This window comes from Myxine glutinosa, unplaced genomic scaffold (genome assembly GCF_964187855.1).
Source record: "Myxine glutinosa unplaced genomic scaffold, kmMyxGlut1.1 SCAFFOLD_773, whole genome shotgun sequence".
Lineage (NCBI taxonomy): Eukaryota > Metazoa > Chordata > Myxini > Myxiniformes > Myxinidae > Myxine > Myxine glutinosa.
Window position 1 is genome coordinate 69,767 of NW_027616868.1, and position 21,134 is coordinate 90,900.

Sequence of the window (21,134 nt, forward strand, 5' to 3'; positions counted from 1 at the left end):
CTGTTGCGGACTTTTTGGAATGCAATTAAATTGCCTTTGGTTGGGTTTGCCTTCCAGGAAGAGAAGGCAAGTTGTTTTAGAGCAACTGCCTCACCACAGGATTCAGGATACCATGGGTGGAAACAAGGACAGGATAATTTAAGATGAGATGAGATGAATCTGTGCATGAGAGAGAGAGCAGGTGTCTGTGGAAGAATTCCCAGAATGAGTTGATGTCAGAGACAGTAGAGATGGGAGACCAGTCTAGAAGTTTGATGGCTGCTTGAAGACCATGCCAGTCGGCTTGAGAGAAATGCCAGACTCGTCGACGCTGAGGAGGCTCTCTGAGAATGGTCAGAGAGATGTCCACTTTAACAAGCACATGATCAGATGAACCGATTGGAGCAGAAGAAGAGCAGCAGTCATTTACAAGGAAGTTTGTCGTAACCAAGTCAAGAAGAGAAGATACTCCATTGACTGAGATCCGGGTCGGGAAATTGACAGATTGTATCCGTCCCAATGAGTCGCAGAAGTCCTTTGCTGAGGTGCCATGGCTGGAGCGAGAGGTATCCAAACCCAGCCATATGATGACAATTGAAGTCGCCACATATGGGGAAGAGAGAGTTGAGATGAGTAGATAGAAGTTGGTCCATATTATCAGACAGCACGATGTAGATGGAGTCATCACTGTTTGGTGGACGGTACAGAACACATATGAACAAAAGGTGGGAGCAAAGGGGAAGCCGTAGCCAGAGGTACTCCTAGGGGTGAGGTGGAGAGAGGGCAGTGCAAGGAGAGTGAGGAAGAGAGTTTTTGATAAAGATATCAACCCCGCCACCAGGACGAGGCTCAGGTCTATCATACCGGAGGAGAGAGTAACCAGGGAGAGAAATTAAGGAATCAGAGACATATTGGTGGAGGAAAGTTTCTGTTAAGCAGATCAACTCTGGTTTGTCAAAAGCAACCTGTATGGAGAGATGTTAGGTTTGAGCGAAGGCCCCGGATGTTTGAGGTCCATACCGTTAAGGAAGAAGGAGGGGGAGCATCGAATACAAGAGAGGGGAGGGGTAGGGTGAGATGAGGGAGGAGAGGTGGAGGATAACTTAAGATGAGATGGGATTAATCTGTGCATGAGAGAGAGTAAGGTTCTGTGGAAGAATTCCCAGGATGAGTTAATATCAGGGGCAGTAGATATGGGAGACTAGTCCTGAAGAGAGTCCTGCTTGCAGTCCCTACCAATCTGCTTGAGTGAACTGCCAGACTTGCTGGCTTTCTGTGAATAGCCAGAGAGATGTTGACTCTCATAAGTATATGATAATTTTAATCAATCGGAGCAGAGGAAGAGCAGGAGGCCTTTGTGGTGAAGGTGGTCCTCACCAAGACCATGAGGGAGAATTTGCAAATTGGGAGAAACGAAGTTCAGAAAGTTCACAGGTTGAGTTAGTTTTAGTCACAAGTATCAAATACTGATAGCTTCAGCAGTATAGGGAAAGGTATCATTTGGATACAATGACTGCTGCTATGATGCACACAAATACATCTTTGGCAATCTAAAGGCAGCACAATTAAAAGGATTAACATTTTGTAGGTGTGTGAAGACTGGCTGCATTTATATATTTAATATTTAGCAAGAAAGACCTGGCCAGTGATTCCTTCAGCAGCATTTTATTGCCTATCCCAAGTTGCTCGGAGTGTTAGAGTTGACCAGGAGTTTCAGACTGCTGCCATATGTAGATCACATCTGGGGAAAGAATTGAACCTCCTGCCTTAAAACCATTATTGAGTCCGCTGGGTTTATAAATTGACGATACAAGAGCAACATGGCAATTCTCCGATGACTAGCTACGTTTTCTTCAGAAGAGGTAAATATTGAAGCATAGCAAAGGTTCGAATATCACAAGTCACAACCCAACAGGGTTATATGGTCCACAGGGTTATATGGGTGAAGGAATAAATGCATACTCTGCAGAATTGAATCAATACCAAATTACAGTTCCGGTAGTATGGTTTAAGCATCCAGGTTAGACGTCCATACGTCAGCACGAGATGGAACCACAGCTTTGCATACAAGGAGCATATGGCATCGAGTTAGCAAAGTAAATGGATATTAGAGGTAAATAATTAACATCTCCGAAATGCACTGCTCTTGTCATTTTATGCTGATGGAAACATCCTGTAAAAGTGAGAGATGTTAAACACAAACACACGTGCCATTAGGAATGCCAAACAAATCAATACACACCTTCGAAGTGTCCATTGACAACAAGGCCATAATAAAAGGGAAGCTTAAACATATTGAGAGTTAGATTTCCATTCGAATATGTCATTGGAGTTATATGGCTCGACCGATATTAACGATTCCAGCTTGGTTCACTTTCCCGCAGCAACGTGTTCAAGTCCCGCTGCAAGAATGGGTACTTGGCAATTGCACTAATAAGTTGGACAAAGCGCAGTTTGTTCCGGGGCAATAAATCAGCATATTCCCCCCAAAAAAATAATAAACCTGGCTCAAATGTTACCCGTGGAAAAATCTTCGTGCAACGGTTGAGTTTTAAAAGTTAAAGTGTCATGAAACTGCCACGGGATTAAAAATTCCCCGTGCGCACGCGGACGGACTTTGAGTGCTGAATTATGTGGCATTGCTCTGACAACTCACCGCAGAATCTGCGGCCTGTGGATGAGTGCAGAAATTGCAGCCAAACGCATGTGCAGTACTGACCAGATGGAAGAAGTTTGCCTGAGCCCCCAAGGTTAGCAAGCGAAGACTCGTCTCGGTGTTGGCTGTCCGCACGCTCGAGTGAAGTTGCTGCGAAGAGCAGAATCGACAACACACCGTTTTTGCATTTTTATTTAAAACAACAAACAACTCGTCAGTAAAATGGAAAATAATGCAAACAATTAGACGTGGACACCACACTTGAAACAAACACACGATTTTGATGAAACCTGGCGATAAGTTTCATATCTGGTGCCAAACGAAGGTGTATTGACCGCATCAATACCTGCGCTCATCAACGGGTTAAAATCAAGGCTAAAACGCAAAAAAAAATCCTGCCCTAACCTACATGGGGTATTGCATCAGCAGCCCTCAGCCAACAGCATGACCTGTAAACATGTACGAGACCAGATTCTGCACATGAACAAAATTGATATTTTATGACGTTATTGACTGTTGCTCCTGATCCAGGTGAACTTGAGGACCTTCGGTCCCATTTTTCACGATCACCGCCTGCCGCTTGCGCACAAGGCCTTTACATAAACAACAAGAACTCCACATAACAAACTTACCGTATGCTTCAACTTAATCACAAGCCACTTAAATTGACGTGTTGACTGACAATGAATGAAACCAAATAAGAGGAGGATCCTGGAAACTAATCAACCACAAAACGCCGCAGAGAAGCCACAAAGGAAATTAAAAAGCCAGTTCAAGTGGTTCCCTATCGCTGCCAGAACAACAAAAAGCCAGCCAACTGAAATTAATGTGGTGACGATGGTTGACAATGGATCGAATCGACAGCCAAACTGCCTACTTATTATCACACCAAGCTTTGCTAACGATGACACACACAGATTGGAGATAACAATGGATGCCAAAACACAAAGCAACCAGAGTTGAGCATTTAAGAAAATAAACTATTTCTTGCCCAAAACATAAACAACAGCAATCCAAAGGGGAGGAATGAAATAATTTTATCCAATAAAATCAGTGCACTTTAATACAGGTCGACAGCTTTGTTGTGTGGAATTTACAACTTGCAACTTACCAGCTGAATGCTGCAATGTGCATGGATACCAACTGGGGACTGGCAAGCTGGTCCTTGCCATCTTGCTCCCTCTCCCTCCCTCCCCACTCCCATGCTCACTGGACAGCTTGAAATCTAAGGCCTTCTGTGTCAATGGAATTTCACATCAGGAAGCTGAGTCCAATGATCCGCTCCTTGCTCAACCTACACAGGTTGGTGGCTTTGCATTATTTTTTATTTTCTGAAACCGGCTCTATTCTGCCCTTGCTCATCCTGCTCCTGGCCCTCCAGGTCGCACACATTCCATCAGAATCCCCTTCTTCATTATCTGCATATATCTGAACTCAAAGTTCACATCGAATCTTTCATCCTCCTCTTTTATTTCCTTTGAAATTTCCTTCCAGACTTAGTCATCTCGAACAATAGAAGACAGAATTTCAAGTTTGTTTCCTACCATAACCTCAATCTCCACAACTGAGTTTTTACTAAAACTGTCGAGACCCAGTTCTCTCATTTCTCCGACAATTCCTTTCCTCATTTTATCTGTTGATCGATTGTCGTCGTTCTGTTCTTACATTTGCCTTGATACCTGTATAATAAAAAAAACTTCACACACTGTAGGCCACTCTCAACTCACTTGGTATGCAATGTGTGTCTGCGTGTGTGTGTGTATATGTGTGTATACAGTGCCTTCAGAAAGTATTCACACCCCTTGATTTTTTCATGTTTTGTTGTGTTACAGCCTGAATTTAAAATGGATTAAATTGAGATGTATAGGCATTGATCTACACATAATACCCCATACCAAAATGGCAAAGTGGAATTTTTTTTTTTGACTTTTAAAAAATAATTAAAAACGAAATGCTGAAATGTCTTGAGTCAATAAGTATTAAACCCCTTTGCTATGACACTCCAAATTGAGCTCGGGTGCATCCCATTTCCTTTGATCATCCTTGAGATGTCTCATAAACCTGATTAGAGCCAGCCTGTGGCCAATTCAATTGATTGGCTATGATTTACAAAGAAACACACCTTTCTATATGAGGTGCATATCGAGCAGAAACTCTACCATAAAGTCCAAGGAACTGTCCGCAGAACTCCGACATAGAATTTTGAGGAAACATAGATCTGGGGAAGGGTATAAAACAATTTCTAGAGTGTTGAAAGCTCTCAAGAGCCACAGTAAGCGCCATCATTGGAAAATGGAAAGTATACGGAACTACCCAGACTTTTCCTAGAGCTCACCTTCTGACCAAACCGAGAAAATGGACAAGAAGGATGTTGGTCAGGTAGGTGACAAGAACCAAATTGACCACTCTGACTGAACTACAGAGTTCCTTGGCTGAGTTGGAAGAACCTGCCGGAAGGACAACAGTCTCTGTAGCCCTTCACAAATCTAGACTTTATGGGAAGAGTGGCAAGATAGAAGCCACTCCTCAGAAAAGGGCACATGACAACACACCATGAGTTCGCAAAAAGGCATGTGAAAGACCGAGAACATGAGGCAAAATACACTGTCGTCTGGAAATTGAACTCTTTGGCCCGAATGCAAAGAGCTACGTCTGGAGGAAACTGAGCACAGCTCTTCACCCATCTAACACCATCCCTACCGTAAAGCATGGTAGCGGCACTATTATGCTATGGGGATGCTTTTCAGTGGCAGGGACTGGGAGACTTGTAAGGATAGAGGAAACAAAGAATAGAGCCAATTACAGGCAAATCCTCGAGGAGCACCTGTATATTGCAAAATACCTTCGACTGCGCTGAAGATTTACTTTCCAACAGGACAATGACCCCAAGCATATAACCAAAGCAACACTGGAAAGGCATCAAAACAAGAACATCAAAGTCCTTTAGTGGCCCAGCCAAAGCCCAGATTTGAATCCCAATGAAAATCTGTGGAAAGACTTGAGGATTGCTGTTCACCGATACTCCCCAACTTGAGAAAGCCTGAGCAAATCTGCAAGGAAGAATGGGAGAAACTCCCCAAATCCAGATGTGCAAAGTTGATACATACATATCCAAGAAGACTGAATGAATGAATGAATGATCGTTTTAAGGCCATTTTCCCCGCTAGAGCGGGGGTTAGCCTTGCGGGCCCCATGACAATCATGGTTCCCTGTTTGAGGCAATGTTTTTTATTATGGCCGGATGCCCTTCCTGACGCCAACCCTTGGTCGCCTCTTACGATGCGCAGGGATACGGTGTACCTATTCTAGACCGGGGTACACACCAGGATCATTCATCCCAGCAAGCTGGTACTCAATTTGCCGACCTCGGAAGGATGACAGGCTGAGTCAACCCCCCTGGCGTTAATTCAGCGATCGATCGGGATTCGAACCCAGGATCCGAGGATCCCAAGCCGGCACCCTAACCGCTAAGCCAACACCAGGCTATATCCAAGAAGACTCAAAGCAGTAATTGCTGCCAAAGGAGAAAATGACGAAACTGCAGATGGGGAATCCATGAACGTCACGGATGGAAACCCTTGCGTCATTTCCTCATTCTGCTTTAAACTCAATATCTCTATATTTTCATTCCAAACAGCATCATTCATCATTCCAATCACAAATTAATACTATCGTATTAATATATCAAATATAATGTAAAATAACGATTGTATCGATATATTATCAAACCAGTGAACCGTCATAATCTATTCACTTCCGGATTCAGGAGCAAGGTCCGTGTTGATCACATTTCAAAACTAGAACGCCACTCAGTAGAGTGCATACTCCCGCCGCGGGTCAAATTGGAACAGTACGATTTCACAAAAGTTTGAGGGAGTAGTTCAGTGACAAGACAAGACAACACAAGACAGACACTGCACAGATATATATTTAGAATATATATAGAAGATAATATTTTTTAAAAACAAGGCAATTTCACTTACATTTTCGGATTCAGCGTTCAATTCTATATAAGTGAGTGTATTTTGAGGCATGTGTGACTTCAAATAAAATTGTAAACCAGGAAAACGTTCGTTTCATTCCTTAGGGATACAACATGTAAAACTGGCCCAAACGTCAAAACAAAACTCGTTCATTTTAAGTCGTACAAGCTAATGCGACCACTTATTCTTCTGGGAAGAATCCCGTGCACATGCTTGTCACACTTATAACTCACCTAAGTCTTTATAAGTTCATCAAATACTGCCAAAAAAAAAAAAAAAATCCTAAACCTTGATCTTTTCTACCCCCGCTAATTCACCCCAGCTACACTTTTTTTTTTCTTTTCTTTTTTTTTATTCCAACTTCTTTCCTGGAAGTCCTTGCAGTGTTCATATGTTTTATACCTCTCCCACCTCCCCCCCAAGCCCTCCCCCTCCCACATTTCTCCCGATGTCCATGCTCTCAAATGTTGTGTTTGTGTCCTTCCCCCTCTCTCCCCATCTTGTCTACCGCTCCCCTTATTTTTTGTGTTTTATGTGTCGGTTTGACTTTTTGTGTGATTAATGTTAGCTCTTTCACGAGCCTCGATCTTGTATACAAAAAAAACCAAAAAAAAACCGCGATTGACATTCGCTGAGGTAAATGTTGATATCTCTTCTGAGGTTAAAAAAAACAACAAAAAAAAACCGTTTTAAAGCATTATACATATCAAACGATACATCTTATGAAACGGGGAGACCAAATACACACTTTGGTGGTTTTAAAATGACAGAATATGTCTTTATTAGAAAAAAAAAGAACCTTGTAGACGACGCTGCTAACAAAATACACCGCTCTAACGCATAACCACGACTTTAAACTACATTTACAACAAATATGAAAACTATTTTCATATCACAATGTTAAATATAGAATATATAGAAGATAATGTTCAAAAAAATGAGCCCTATCTTCCAATGGTAAAAAAATCCTTTAAAAAATTCCTGGATCCGGAATAATATCCTGAGCTTCACCAAAAACTAATCAATTCTTCCTTATCCCAAGGGAAATCATCCCACCAACTTTCATCCAAATCCGTTCAGGACTTTTCCAGATATCTTGTTCACAAACACACGAACACACACACACATGGACACGATCGAATGCATTACTCCCTAGTGGGAGTAATGATACATGTATTGAGGAATTTCTGAAACCTACCAACCTTACGACACCCACTGGAATCCCAACACAGTCCACAGAAGGTTATTATATTTCCTTTTAGTAAAATATGTAACTGTAATGTTTACTAAACGCTGTCCCCCTGTCATGTGACCAGATCCTCAGCTCTGATTGGTGGACGTTTGTGAGGGACACACACATACATATATACATAGAAACACCAGATTAACAGACAAATGCTGTTCCAGACAGCATTGCCCCATGGGCTACCCATTAAAAAAATTCCACTTTGACATTATGGGATGTTATGTGTAGATCAGTGACAAAAAAAAAATCTAAATGTAATCCATTATAAATTCAGGCTGTAACAACAAAATGTGAAAAAGTCAAGGAATGTGAATATTTTCTGAAGGCACTGCAGAGGGGTCAATATATGGTTGAACCCCAAAAAAATTGATACAAAAGGTTTTTCAATGGATTCTGGTACCATTGGGCATGCTAAATAACATACTAAAAATCTAGTAACATCTGACTTCCGGAAAGGGGTCATTTTCAAGATGACGTCCAAGATGGCTGCCAGGAGCTTAAAATGGCCATATCTCAATTATTATTCAACCTAGAAAGGTGGTTTTGGTGTCTAACTGTTACGTGGTCCCCTCAGTGCATACCAGGTCTCGGTGACCCCCGGACCGTGAGAGGACCTTCGCCAGCAAATAGTATTATATAGGCGCATTCGCCACGCAATCCATAGGAATTTCACCCAGGCGACAACTGATGTGCAAGTATATATTTCCAATGGTAATGATACCAAACACTTTCAAAGACACAACCACGGAGATTTTCCCCGAGCAATCACCAATACACAACCAGGCACAATCAATATTACAACCATGTGAACTCATCTACACAAACTCTAAGATGGCCATCTTAATCTTATACATTCCTCACGTGAGCCCCACTCCTGACTCCCTCCGTGGTCAATGTCTCTCCTCTCCGCACACGGGCGGTTGAACGAGCCCCGGGCGGACGTGCTCTACACGTGCCGTCTCGGACTGGGGCCGCGGCTGCAGCGCACCTCCTTGCCAAGCCACGGGGCAAACCCAGCGCGGCGTCCAACGTGCGCGAGGCCCCAAGTGCGGACCCGTACGCGTCTTTGTAGACGGGGCAAAACCCAGCGCGGCTTTCGACGCGAGCGAGGCCCAACGTGCGGACCCGTACGCGTCTTTGTAGACGGGGCAAACTGTCCCGGACGCTTGGTTTCGTGCACGAACTCACGGTGACTGGACGTGTCAAAAGGTATTTACCGCCCAGGTAACTCCTCTCGCCAGACGTTTCGCAACGGCGCGTTTTCCGCGCAGCGTAAGGTCGATTCCACCTTCTCGTCGTCGCGGGGCGAGGAAGAAGAAAAACCTTCCTTTTCCTCGTGTCTTTTTCCTCCCTTTTCGTCACTTCCGCTTCCGGCCACTTCCGTTTCCTGCCACTCTTTCAGAAGGGCTCCTGACCCTCCAACCACAACAACTACACAACAACTTAATATACTACACACGGAAGCAAAGACCTGCATGGTAATTTACATACATTCACCTAAATATGTAACACTCCCCCCCTTCAAGAAAGAAAGTTTGAACCCAGCGAAAACTTTCTTTGCCGGCCAATTTGGAGAAACAACCAGATAACTCAACCCCCCCCACATTATCAGTTCCCCCCGGGCACAGTTCTCACTTAAAAATAAAGCCAGTTAAGCCACTCGATAGCACTTTTCCGGGAGGCCAAGCCGAGTATTCACTACATGGATGCCTTTAGGAACGCGGAGTTCACGGTTAGTCCGTGCAGGAAAGTTCTCTACATGGGCGCCTTGAGGAACGTGGAGTTCACGGTTAGTCCGTGCAGGAAAGTTCTCTACATGGGCGCCTTGAGGAACGTGGAGTTCACGGTTAGTCCGTGCAGGAAAGTTCACTACATGGACGCCTTTAGGAACGGCGTTCACGGTTAATTCGTGTAGGGAATCTTGGCTCGGCGGCTCCGCCGCCTTCAGTGCTTCAACTTCTCAGAACGTCCCTAATAATTAGGGTGGGACCACTGGTCCCTGTAGTCCCCTGAATACCGGTCTTCTTCTCGGCCACTACTTTGCCAATTCTTCCTTCGGGAGCGGCCGTAACTCAGGGAGCCTCCATAATAATATTGACTGCGGCCACCACCAAAACTACCGCCCAGTTGTCCTCTCCTGTAGACCTCTCGACGCCTACGAAATGCCTTCCCTACTGTTATGGTCCGACCCTCCAAATCCTTGCCATTCCAATTCTTCTCTGCCTCTCTGGCGTCTTTTGTGCTGGCAAACGTGACAAAGCCGAACCCTCTTGACTGTTGCGTTTCCCAGTCTCTTACCAACCGCACTTCCACCAGCGGCCCATATCTGTTGAAGACAGAGGTCAGAACTTCTTCCTCTGTTTTGAAGTTCAGTCCCCCTACAAATAACTTGGCACTTTTGTCACCATCCCGAGCTGGTGTGGTGTTATTTTCCCTGCTGGGCTCTTTATCAACCCTCAGGTTACCATAAACTTGACCCCCGGCCAAATCATTCCCGAGAACCACAGATACACCCTCTACAGGAAACGTGGCTTGTAAACCGACGGTGACCGGTCCTGACACCAAATCGGACTCCAACTGGATGACCTGAAGGGGAGCACTAACACCGCCCCCGATCCCCTGTAAACGAACACTATCCCTCGTTGCCGTCTCCTCGGACCATGGCAAAATGCCTTCAAGCATTAAAGATTGATGGGCCCCTGTGTCTCTCAATATCCTAACCGGTCTCCGGTTAGTCGAGGCTCCATCCAGTGACACAAACCCCTCGGAAATAAATGGTTGGTAACCCTCTTGATGGCGATTTCTTACGCTAGCCATCGCATTCGGAGTTGTAATAGTCGGACTCCGCTCTGGGTTGTCCCTTTTCATGAGGTAACAACTGGACATCAAGTGTCCAGGTTTTTTGCAAAACGCGCAAGTAGGCCCGGAGGAAAAACTCGGGGTCTGCCTCGGGCCCCCCGAACTATAAGTTTGTCTTGGGCCCGCATCCCTCTGATTTCGAACCGGTGGGGTATCATAGTTGTCCCCATAATCATCTCGAGGCCGCCGCCATGTATGGTCGTTCTCCGCACCTGCTGTTCCCCACCTCCCCTGCGGAGATCTAGGCGAGGAGTTAGGTTCGTGGACCCCTATTCGGTGGGTTAAGGCATAATCATCTGCCATGGTGGCTGCGTCCCACAACTTTGGTACCTTCTTTTCCTGCAGGTACACTTTGATGTCCTCGTGGACACACTGCTGGAATTCCTCCACCAGGATCAAGTCCCGCAATGTCTCGAAGTCTTTCCCGACTCCTTTTGACTCACACCACCGATCAAACATGTTTTCTTTCACTCTGGCAAACTCCACATGGGTCTCACTCTCCCTCTTCCTGGCATTCCTGAATTTTTGCCTGTAAGCTTCCGGAACCAACTCATAGGCTTTGAGGATGTGCTTCTTCAGTACCTCATAATCTGCACATTGGTCCATTGGTAGCGCCGAATAAATTTCCTGAGCTTTCCCCACCAGCACACTTTGCACGAGTATGGTCCATGCCTCCTCCGGCCAGTTTAATTGTCGAGCCACTTTCTCAAAGTGTGGAAAAAATTTCGCGACTTCTTTTTCACTGAACGGTGGAACCAGCCTCACATGTCTGCCCACATCCCAGGTTTTCTGGTTAGGTGTCGACCCCGTCAGCAAGGGTGGTGCCTCTCCCCGTTCTCTCATTAACTCCAGCTCCTTGAATTTGATTTCTTGCTGAAGCTGCATGTCACGTTCCTTTAATTCCCTTTCCGCTTTTCTCTCCTCTGCTTCGAGGTCCCTTGCAGCTCTCCTTTCCTCTGCTTGTTCCTTTTCTCTTCTTTCCTGGAGTTCTCTTTCCACTCTCCTTTCCTCTGCTTGTTTCTCTTCTCTCCTCTCCTCTGCTTTCCTTTCTTCTTCTGCTCTTTCCTTTTCTGCTTTCCTTTCTTCTTCTGCTCTTTCCTTTTCTGCTTTCCTTTCTTCTTCTGCTCTTTCCTTTTCTGCTTTCCTTTCTTCTTCTGCTCTTTCCTTTTCTGCTTTCCTTTCTTCTTCTGCTCTTTCCTTTTCTGCTTTCCTTTCTTCTTCTGCTAACCTTTCCTGGAGTTCTCGTTCCACTCTCCTTTCTTGTGCTTGTTTCTCTTCTCTTCTCTCTTCTGCTTTCCTTTCTTCTTCTGCTCTTTCCTTTTCTGCTTTCCTTTCCTCTTCTTTTATCCGTTCCTGGCTCCGTAATTGCAACTCCAGTTTCCGGAGCTCAACGTCTTCTGGTTCTTCGGGTAGCCACTCCCAGGCTAACTCGTCCCATGTTCCTAATCCCACCATAGATTGTATCACCGTGGCCTGCAACTCTGCCTTCCTCAAATTAGTTCGGACCTCCAAGTTAAAATGTTTGGCCAATTTCAAGAGATCCGACTTTAGCAACGCTCGGAACTGTGCCTCACTCGGGGTTACCCCAAAGTTCTGTGCCACAAACGCCATGGTGCCTATCGTTAACACCTGTTAACCTTCACCCCAAGACTTTCCCCAATTTCTCCAAAAAAAAATATTACCAATTACTAATTAATTAATAAATTTTAATTACCAAAAATATTATTATTTTATTATTTTATACACTTTTAGATCCCGGACGTAGACCCAATTGCGAAACCGCAAATCGTAATTTGGACGAGCCCCCAATTCTGTTACGTGGTCCCCTCAGTGCATACCAGGTCTCGGTGACCCCCGGACCGTGAGAGGACCTTCGCCAGCAAATAGTATTATATAGGCGCATTCGCCACGCAATCCATAGGAATTTCACCCAGGCGACAACTGATGTGCAAGTATATATTTCCAATGGTAATGATACCAAACACTTTCAAAGACACAACCACGGAGATTTTCCCCGAGCAATCACCAATACACAACCAGGCACAATCAATATTACAACCATGTGAACTCATCTACACAAACTCTAAGATGGCCATCTTAATCTTATACATTCCTCACGTGAGCCCCACTCCTGACTCCCTCCGTGGTCAATGTCTCTCCTCTCCGCACACGGGCGGTTGAACGAGCCCCGGGCGGACGTGCTCTACACGTGCCGTCTCGGACTGGGGCCGCGGCTGCAGCGCACCTCCTTGCCAAGCCACGGGGCAAACCCAGCGCGGCGTCCAACGTGCGCGAGGCCCCAAGTGCGGACCCGTACGCGTCTTTGTAGACGGGGCAAAACCCAGCGCGGCTTTCGACGCGAGCGAGGCCCAACGTGCGGACCCGTACGCGTCTTTGTAGACGGGGCAAACTGTCCCGGACGCTTGGTTTCGTGCACGAACTCACGGTGACTGGACGTGTCAAAAGGTATTTACCGCCCAGGTAACTCCTCTCGCCAGACGTTTCGCAACGGCGCGTTTTCCGCGCAGCGTAAGGTCGATTCCACCTTCTCGTCGTCGCGGGGCGAGGAAGAAGAAAAACCTTCCTTTTCCTCGTGTCTTTTTCCTCCCTTTTCGTCACTTCCGCTTCCGGCCACTTCCGTTTCCTGCCACTCTTTCAGAAGGGCTCCTGACCCTCCAACCACAACAACTACACAACAACTTAATATACTACACACGGAAGCAAAGACCTGCATGGTAATTTACATACATTCACCTAAATATGTAACACTAACCCTAGGTTTTAGGGCCCAAGGAATCCAATTGAATCAATAAAATTACCATCAGTTAATTATTTATTGACAAGTCCAAGATGGCATCCCAAGGTGACATCCTGATCCACTAAAATGGCCCTGTCGAATAGTAGTCAACCTAGAGAGATATTTTCAGTGTATATACCTAGGTTTAAGGCACCCAGGAAATCATCAAAATTACTTAAATAAGCACAAAGTAATCAGGTAATCCAGTAAGCCAGGTTTACCAGCCCATTAGGCATTTGTTGTCTTATACAGTTAGTTGCTATTCATCGTCATCCTCCGACTCACCAGCTAATGAACCAAGTGTGTGTTTCAGATTGGAGATAAGAGTGTAATGTGTAACACCACTGCCACCTGTGACTCCAGTCCACAGTTTTCAGTGATCATTACAGACAAAGGTTTGTACAAAGCTTGAGAGGTTATGGCAAGGGACAGACTATTTTATATTGGGGAGGGGGGGGGGGGGGGGGAGGGGGGGGGAATGAAAAATCTGACAAACAATTTATTTTCATCTCAAAAGGAATAAGTATATTTGGTGCATGTATGCATAAACAAAATCCATAAATCCAATCCAAAATCCATACGCTGCTCCAGATAGTCTCTTGAAGGTCATTCATTGTAACTGCTCCACTGCCTGCAAGACACTCCGCTGCTCTTGTAGACGATATGGACTACCATGTACTACTGCCTGTGGACCGTGCCAACTTGAAGAATGTGACAATCCACATAACAAGTTTCTTCCAGAGGAGTCGGAGGATGACGATAAATATCGACTAACTGTATAAGACAACACATAAGTGTTGGGCATCAACAACACACAACACAACACAACCCAACCCCTGGTGTTGGGCTAGCGGCTAGGGTGCCGGCTAAGGATCCTAGGATCCTGGGTTCGAATCCCAGTCAATCGCTGAATTAACGCCAGGGGGGTTGACTCAGCCTGCTCATCCTTCCAAGGTCGGCAAATTGAGTACCAGTTCACTGGTAATTCCCTGCTTGTCGTTAAAAGGCGGCAAAAAGGGTTGGCGTCAGGAAGGGCATCCGGCCGTAAAACATTGCTTCAAAAAGGGGACCGAAAAACAACAACAACCACAGTTCCCGAAAAAGGCCAACCCCCGCTTGCGGGGAAAAATGGCCTCTAAAGGTGGTTTTTTTTTTGGTTTTTTTTTTGTATAAGACAACAAATGCCTGATGGGCTGGTAAACCTGGCTTACTGGATTACCCGATTACTTTGTGCTTCTTAATTTTGATGATTTCCTGGGTGCCTTAAACCTAGGTATACACACTGAAAATATCTCTCTAGGTTGACTACTATTCGACAGAGCCATTTTAGTGGATCAGGATGTCACCTTGGGATGCCATCTTGGACTTGTCAATAAATAATTAACTGATGGTAATTTTATTGATTCAATTGGATTCCTTGGGCCCTAAAAGCTAGGGTTAGACACCAAAACCACCTTTCTAGGTTGAATAATAATTGAGATATGGCCATTTTAAGCTCCCGGCGGCCATCTTGGACGCCATCTTGAAAATGACCCCTTTCCGGAAGTCAGATGTTACTAGATTTTTAGTATGTTATTTAGCATGCCCAATGGTACCAGAATCCATTGAAAAACCTTTTATATCAATTTTTTTGGGGTTACGTGAGTTTTTTTTCGTATATTGACCCTACGACTGTGTGCGCCTCTGAAAAAACGCTGTGCCCCCATGAGCTGTTAGGGTAAGGGTTTCTGCATGTAAAAAAGTAAAAGTCACCTTGCTGAGGTCTTCTGCAAAGCTCGAATCATCTTCACGACAAGGTAGCCGATGTATGAACGCCAGCATTTGATACTTGGCACGGATGAAATTTGATTTTGTTGGGCTGCAGGAAAATAAGAGGAATGACAACAGATAAGTGAGAAAAAAAACAAAAAAACCTTGGAGCTTAAACGGTAAAAAAAAAAGAAAAAAAGAGTATATATATATATATATATATATATAAATAATCGAAAGAAATTAAATAAGTTGTGGATGTAGCTTCAAGACGGTCGATCTTAAATTTTCAGACAAGCTTTCGACCAACAGGTCTTCTTCTTAGTCTACAAGAACAGCTGGCATGCATATAAGATGTTGATATGATGTATGATGTTGACATATGAATAAAATACATACAAAAAGTAGAGTATCGTTAATGCTCACTCACCCTCCTCGAGTTCAACGAAAGTGAGCTGTAGTTTACAGTTACTGTTTGTGCACGCATACATATATCAACACATACAAGCAGATATTCATGTACTGTTTATATTTATATAAATACACTGCAAGATTTGTTAACGACATATGTAAAGGTAAAAGGGATGTTTATGAAAAAATGAAGTGAATGAGTGATGGTGAATGCGTTTAGGGGGACTGAATGACATGGAACATTCGTTAATCGTCAAGATTTATGCCATGAGGGAATTTTGTCCGAAGTTTGTGTATTCAAAAAGACACGTCTCAGAATTGTGGTGTGTGATCGATTTGTAATTGATTCGATCGCAAAGATTTCAATATCGTTCATGGAGTGATCGGGTTGGTCAAAATGTACAGTGCAAGGTAGAGATTTGCCCTGATTAGTGTGAAAGTTACAGATCTCTGACCGTGTGCTATTAAAGCGTTTGTAGTGTTTTCAGTTTTTCCAACATATAGTTTGGTGCACTTTTCACAAGGTACAGTCGTGGCCAAAAATATTGGCACCCTTGCAGTTTTTTCAAATAACTCACAATTTTCTCGAAAAATAAGTTGAAGTATTTGGTCTCCACAATTCTTTATTTCACTGTTAAAATTACAGAACCTTTGTTTTTGATTCAGAACTTAATATATCCTTTTAAATCAGAAAATAAAAACAAATGGCATTGACAAAATTATTGACACCCTCGACTTAATATTTTGCCTTTGGACAAAATAACTGCAGCCAAGTGCTTCCTCTAGCCATGAATGAGCTTCCTACACCTCTCTACTGGCAGTTTGTCCCACTCTTGTTGTGCAAACAGCTCCAGTTCTCCCAGATTTGAAGGTGCTTCTCCCAACTGCTGTTTTCAGATCTCCCCACAGGTGTTCAATGGGATTTAGATCTGGACTCATTGCTGGCCACTTCAGAACAGTCCAGAATTTTGTCTTGAACCATTACTGGGTGTTTTTTGAAGTGTGTTTGGAGTCATTGTCCTGCTACAAGACCCATGACCTTCGATGGAGACCCAGCTTTCTGACACTGGGTTGAACATTGCACTCCAAAATGTCTTGGCAATCTCCTGATTTAATGATGCCATTCAAGGCACCCAGCGGTCCAGCGGACCCAGCGGTCCAGCGGTCCAGCGGTCCAGGACCCAGCGGTCCAGGATGAGTCCCTGGTGTTGGGCTAGCGGCTAGGGTGCCGGCTTAGGATCCTAGGATCCTGGGTTCGAATCCCGGTCAATCGCTGAATTAACGCCAGGGGGGTTGACTCAGCCTGTCATCCTTCCGAGGTCGGCAAATTGAGTACCAGTTCACTGGTAATTCCCTGCTTGTCGTTAAAGGCGGCAAAAAGGGTTGGCGTCAGGAAGGGCATCCGGCCGTAAAACATTGCTTCAAAAAGGGGACCGAAAAACAACAACAACCACAGTTCCCGAAAAAGGCCAACCCCCGCTTGCGGGGAAAAATGGCCTCTAAAAGGTGGTTTTTTTATTCAAGGCACCCAGTGCCAGAGGCAGCACAGCAACCCCGAAACATCACTGGACCTCCTCCATGTTTGACTGTCGGGAAGGTGTTCTTTTCTTTGAAGGCTTCATTATGTTTTCTGCCAACATAGAGATGATGCACTTTACCAAAAAGGTCTAATTTGGTCTCACCTGTCTACAGGACATTCTCCCAGGAGGATTTTGGCTTGTTCATGTGTGTTTTGGCAATCTTCAGTTGGGCTTTCTCACCAGTGGGGTCCGCCTGGGTCTCCTACCTGAGAACTCCCTTTCATTGAGCTGGCAACGGATTGTGCGAGTTGAAACTGTCGTACCTTGTGTCTGAAGGTCAGCTTGAATCTGTTTGGTAGTAGATCGAGGTGTTTTGTCCACCATTCGAACAATCCTTTGCTGCAATCTACGATCAAGTTTTCTCTTGCAGCCACGTCCAGGGAGGTTGGCTACAGTGCCATGGGCCTTAAACTTCCTGATAACATTGCATACGGTGGAAACAGGAACATAAAGGTCTCTGTAGATGGACTTGTAGCCTTGTGATTGTCCATGCTTGGCTACAATCTTGTGTCTGACCTCCTCAGACAATTCTCTGGTTTTCTTTCTTTTCTCCATGCTCATTGCGGTACACACAGACACAAAACAGCAGAATGACTCCTTTTCTCCATTCAAACTCGTTGAATGAGTGATTTTTTTTTTATAGCAGGCACCTACAACTCACCATAGGTGAGTTCAATTCCAAAGAAAAGGAGAATCACCTGCTTGAAATCAAATTGTTTCTAACTACTTCTAAAAGGTGCCAATAATATTGTCCGGGCAATTTTAGGATTTCTGTGTGGAATAAGCTAAGATCTAGTAATTTGTTCAGCTTTTTTTGTTTCGTTCCCCTGCAAACCAACGAAATACATATGTGGATACCAAAGATTTTTTAATTTCAACAATTTTCTGGAAGAAATGGTGCATTTGAGAAAAATGCAAGGGTGGAAATATTTTTGGCCACGACTGTATATACATTGGTTACATATATATATATATAGTTGCGGTTTTTAGAACCCCTCACTTTGTAAATACTTGTAAATAATATTCCATCATTTAATAAGGTTAAAGGTTGCACCCATAGTTAGGCCACAGCAACACGTAGGACACCATAGGACTTTCAGTTATTTCCTTAGTATGTGTTTCAGATAAGGCTGTGTTCCCAATAGTTTAATCTGTGTTGCATTAATCAAATAAGATAGGCCCCATTCGCTTCCTTTCCAACCTCTCTCTCCCAATTCTATTACGCGCCTCCGCTTTCTAGCAGCGTTCGCTGCCTCGCTGAGCTTCTGCTCAAACAAATGCCATTAACCACGCGGTCAAGCTCGAGGAAGAAGGGGGCGGAGCGCCGGGAACGAGGCGTGGCCCTGTCAACTCGCCGTCAAGGGCGGAGCCGGTGAGCCCTCGCCAACCAACCAGGGCTGAGCTCACTGCCGGGCGTGGTTTCGAAGAGCGCAGATTGATCTCAAAGCGCATTATATAAGCGCGCGCAAAGCCCTTTTACGGACTGCGTGAGGGAGCACATTTTGATACGAACTCGTTGGGAAAGGCGCTTTATGAACTTATTGATCGGGAGGCGCGCTTGTTTCAAAGGACTGCGCGGAGACACTGATTGCACGAACTTCCTGTGGGGAGAGAGAGACAGAGAGAGAGAGAGACAGAGAGAGACAGAGAGAGACAGAGAGAGACAGAGAGAGACAGAGACAGAGACAGAGACAGAGAGAGAGAGAGAGAGAGAGAGAGAGAGAGCTGGCACGAGCTACGTATTACGTACGCCGCATCCCAGTCCCCCCGATATATGTAACCCCGAGATACGTAAGGTCCGCTCGCATCCGACGATACGTGCGAAGCTGCCTGCCGGGTTTCGCCCGCGGAACCGGAGCCTGGACTGGAGTGGACCGGAGCCGGATCCCAGCGCCTGGACCATCTGCTTGGACCTTCCTCCCCTACCACTACAATCTCGTGTGAGTGTGTCTGTTCGTCCTGGGGTCGTAATAAGTTAAGACTGTATAGGTAAGCCTGCCCTGTGTCCTTTTGTTTCTTCTTCCTCCTGTATATTCCTTTCGTTTCCGCTTTGGGTTTTTGTACATAATAAATAAACCCTTATTTGTTCTTCCTACACTCTGGTTTCCTCTTATCCGATCGCCTTCGTCCTTTCTTTCAATTGAGTACCTGTGGCACGATTTGGAAACCGCTCAGGATCAGGTTAGTCTTTGTTAATGGCTCGGGCCGTGGATTGCTAACCGCTCGGCAATTTCCATCTTATCCGTGGTTCGAGTGGGAGTTATTTCCCTGCTTTACGGTCGGGTTAGTACGTAGGTATTTGGGACTTCATTGACCAATCACCCTAGCTAATTCCGACCGGAAGGAGCGTTATAGCCTCCAGGATTGGGGGACGGCCAGCTTAAAAGACAAGGGGATTAACCCCCCCCCCCCCCCTTGATAAGGGGAGAGCCGACCCCCGAATCCGCAACAATTGGTGTCAGGAGTGGGATTGGACCCGAACCAAATTTTCTACCATCTGAAGAAAAAACAAATTGGGTCAAAAATTACAAGCGGCCGAAATTTTATTGAAACATCCAAATTGTATCGTGCCATGGATAATCAAGGCGATCGGATGCCGGTGGGGGTAAATGAAGATATAGAAGAAGGGGTAGAATTAACCCAGGACCCCAGGGAAGAAGTGGGAGAGATGGAAGAGGAGGTTGAAGAAGGTGCGGTAGCGGGGGTTGCAGGCGCACAAAATGGCGGCGCCTCGCACATGGCCGCGGTAGCCGAGCCTACTGTATCAACGTTTAAAGACATGCAATCATTTATGGCTGAAATGAGGGCCTTAATTGTCAAGCATGATGAAAACATGAAAGAATGGAGGAGCGACAGGGAAAAGGTGAGGGAGGAAGCCAGGTGTGAAATAAAAGCATTGGGGAAGAACATTGATCGCATGTTGAGCGAGGAGGTCGCAATTGTACGCGACGAGGGAACGCGGCTTGAGAAGCGCGGGGAAAGCGAGCCAGAGCAAGGCGCAGGTAGCTGGACGGGTATAGAAATCGCGACCCGGGGTATGGGGAAGCCGGTGACTGCCGAAATAGAGAATTTGATTTTATTAGCACCAGCGGTCGTCGAAAAAAAAGAAAAAGAAATAACCGAAGCAATAGTGGAAATTGGGATTAAGAAGACGCCGGACTTAGAAAAGCACTCGCGGGGGGAAGAAATGGAATGCATGCAAAGTCTGTATTCGCATCGTGATGCCGTGCTTAATCCCAATAAAGATTTGCAGGTGGTGGAGCAAAGAGGAGGAAGCGCCAAGGTGAGTGGGTTAGTATATGGCATGAAAATATTTTGCGGGAAAGTGTTTAGCGCAAAAAGAATTTTCACGCGCTTGGGATCCCAGCGTACCCCGGGCGTTTGTGGAAGGTCCATGGTGAGCTGTGTGAGTAGAAATGGCGCGCGTGTGCGAATGGCGCCAGAGCGCGAGGGTATTACAGAGTGCGAGGAAGGATGCACGACAGCGTCAGGGAGTGAGAATGGGTGCACATCGGAGTGTATGTGTGAAGGTGCGGAGTGTACGGAGACACCTGGATGTGTGAGTATGGGAAGAGTCGCGTGTGAATGCGAGCATGCGAGTGGAGCATCGACATTGACCTGGGCAGCGGTTAGGCCGACGTTTAGCCGACGCGAGCTCTCGGTCCGTGACGGGCTTTGTGTGCTGCGGGGACCGGCAGAGGTCGTAGCCGCGGCGGTTTCTCAAGAACAGCCGTGCGCGATCCGTGCCGGGCTCTGCCCTGTACGGTCGATTCCGCGCTTTGCCAGGCAAGGCGATCAGCCCGGTTCGAGGGGAAGGAGAAAGGGTCGGAGCAGCGCCCCCTTGTGGTGGCGGCGCTCCGGCCGGGCAAGGCTG

The 21,134-nt window shown here is 45.6% G+C and overlaps 1 protein-coding gene across 1 annotated transcript in view; it reads right to left on the reverse strand.

Moving 5' to 3' along the window:
* The window catches only part of LOC137439244 (ARF GTPase-activating protein GIT1), a gene marked incomplete at its 3' end in the record, with an annotated part of 128,344 nt that overhangs the window by 66,678 nt on the left and 40,532 nt on the right, over nucleotides 1-21,134 (reverse strand). The window contains 2 exon segments of the mRNA XM_078768964.1: nucleotides 2,699-2,785; nucleotides 15,273-15,378. Coding sequence (XP_078625090.1) covers nucleotides 2,699-2,785; nucleotides 15,273-15,378 — 193 coding nt within the window.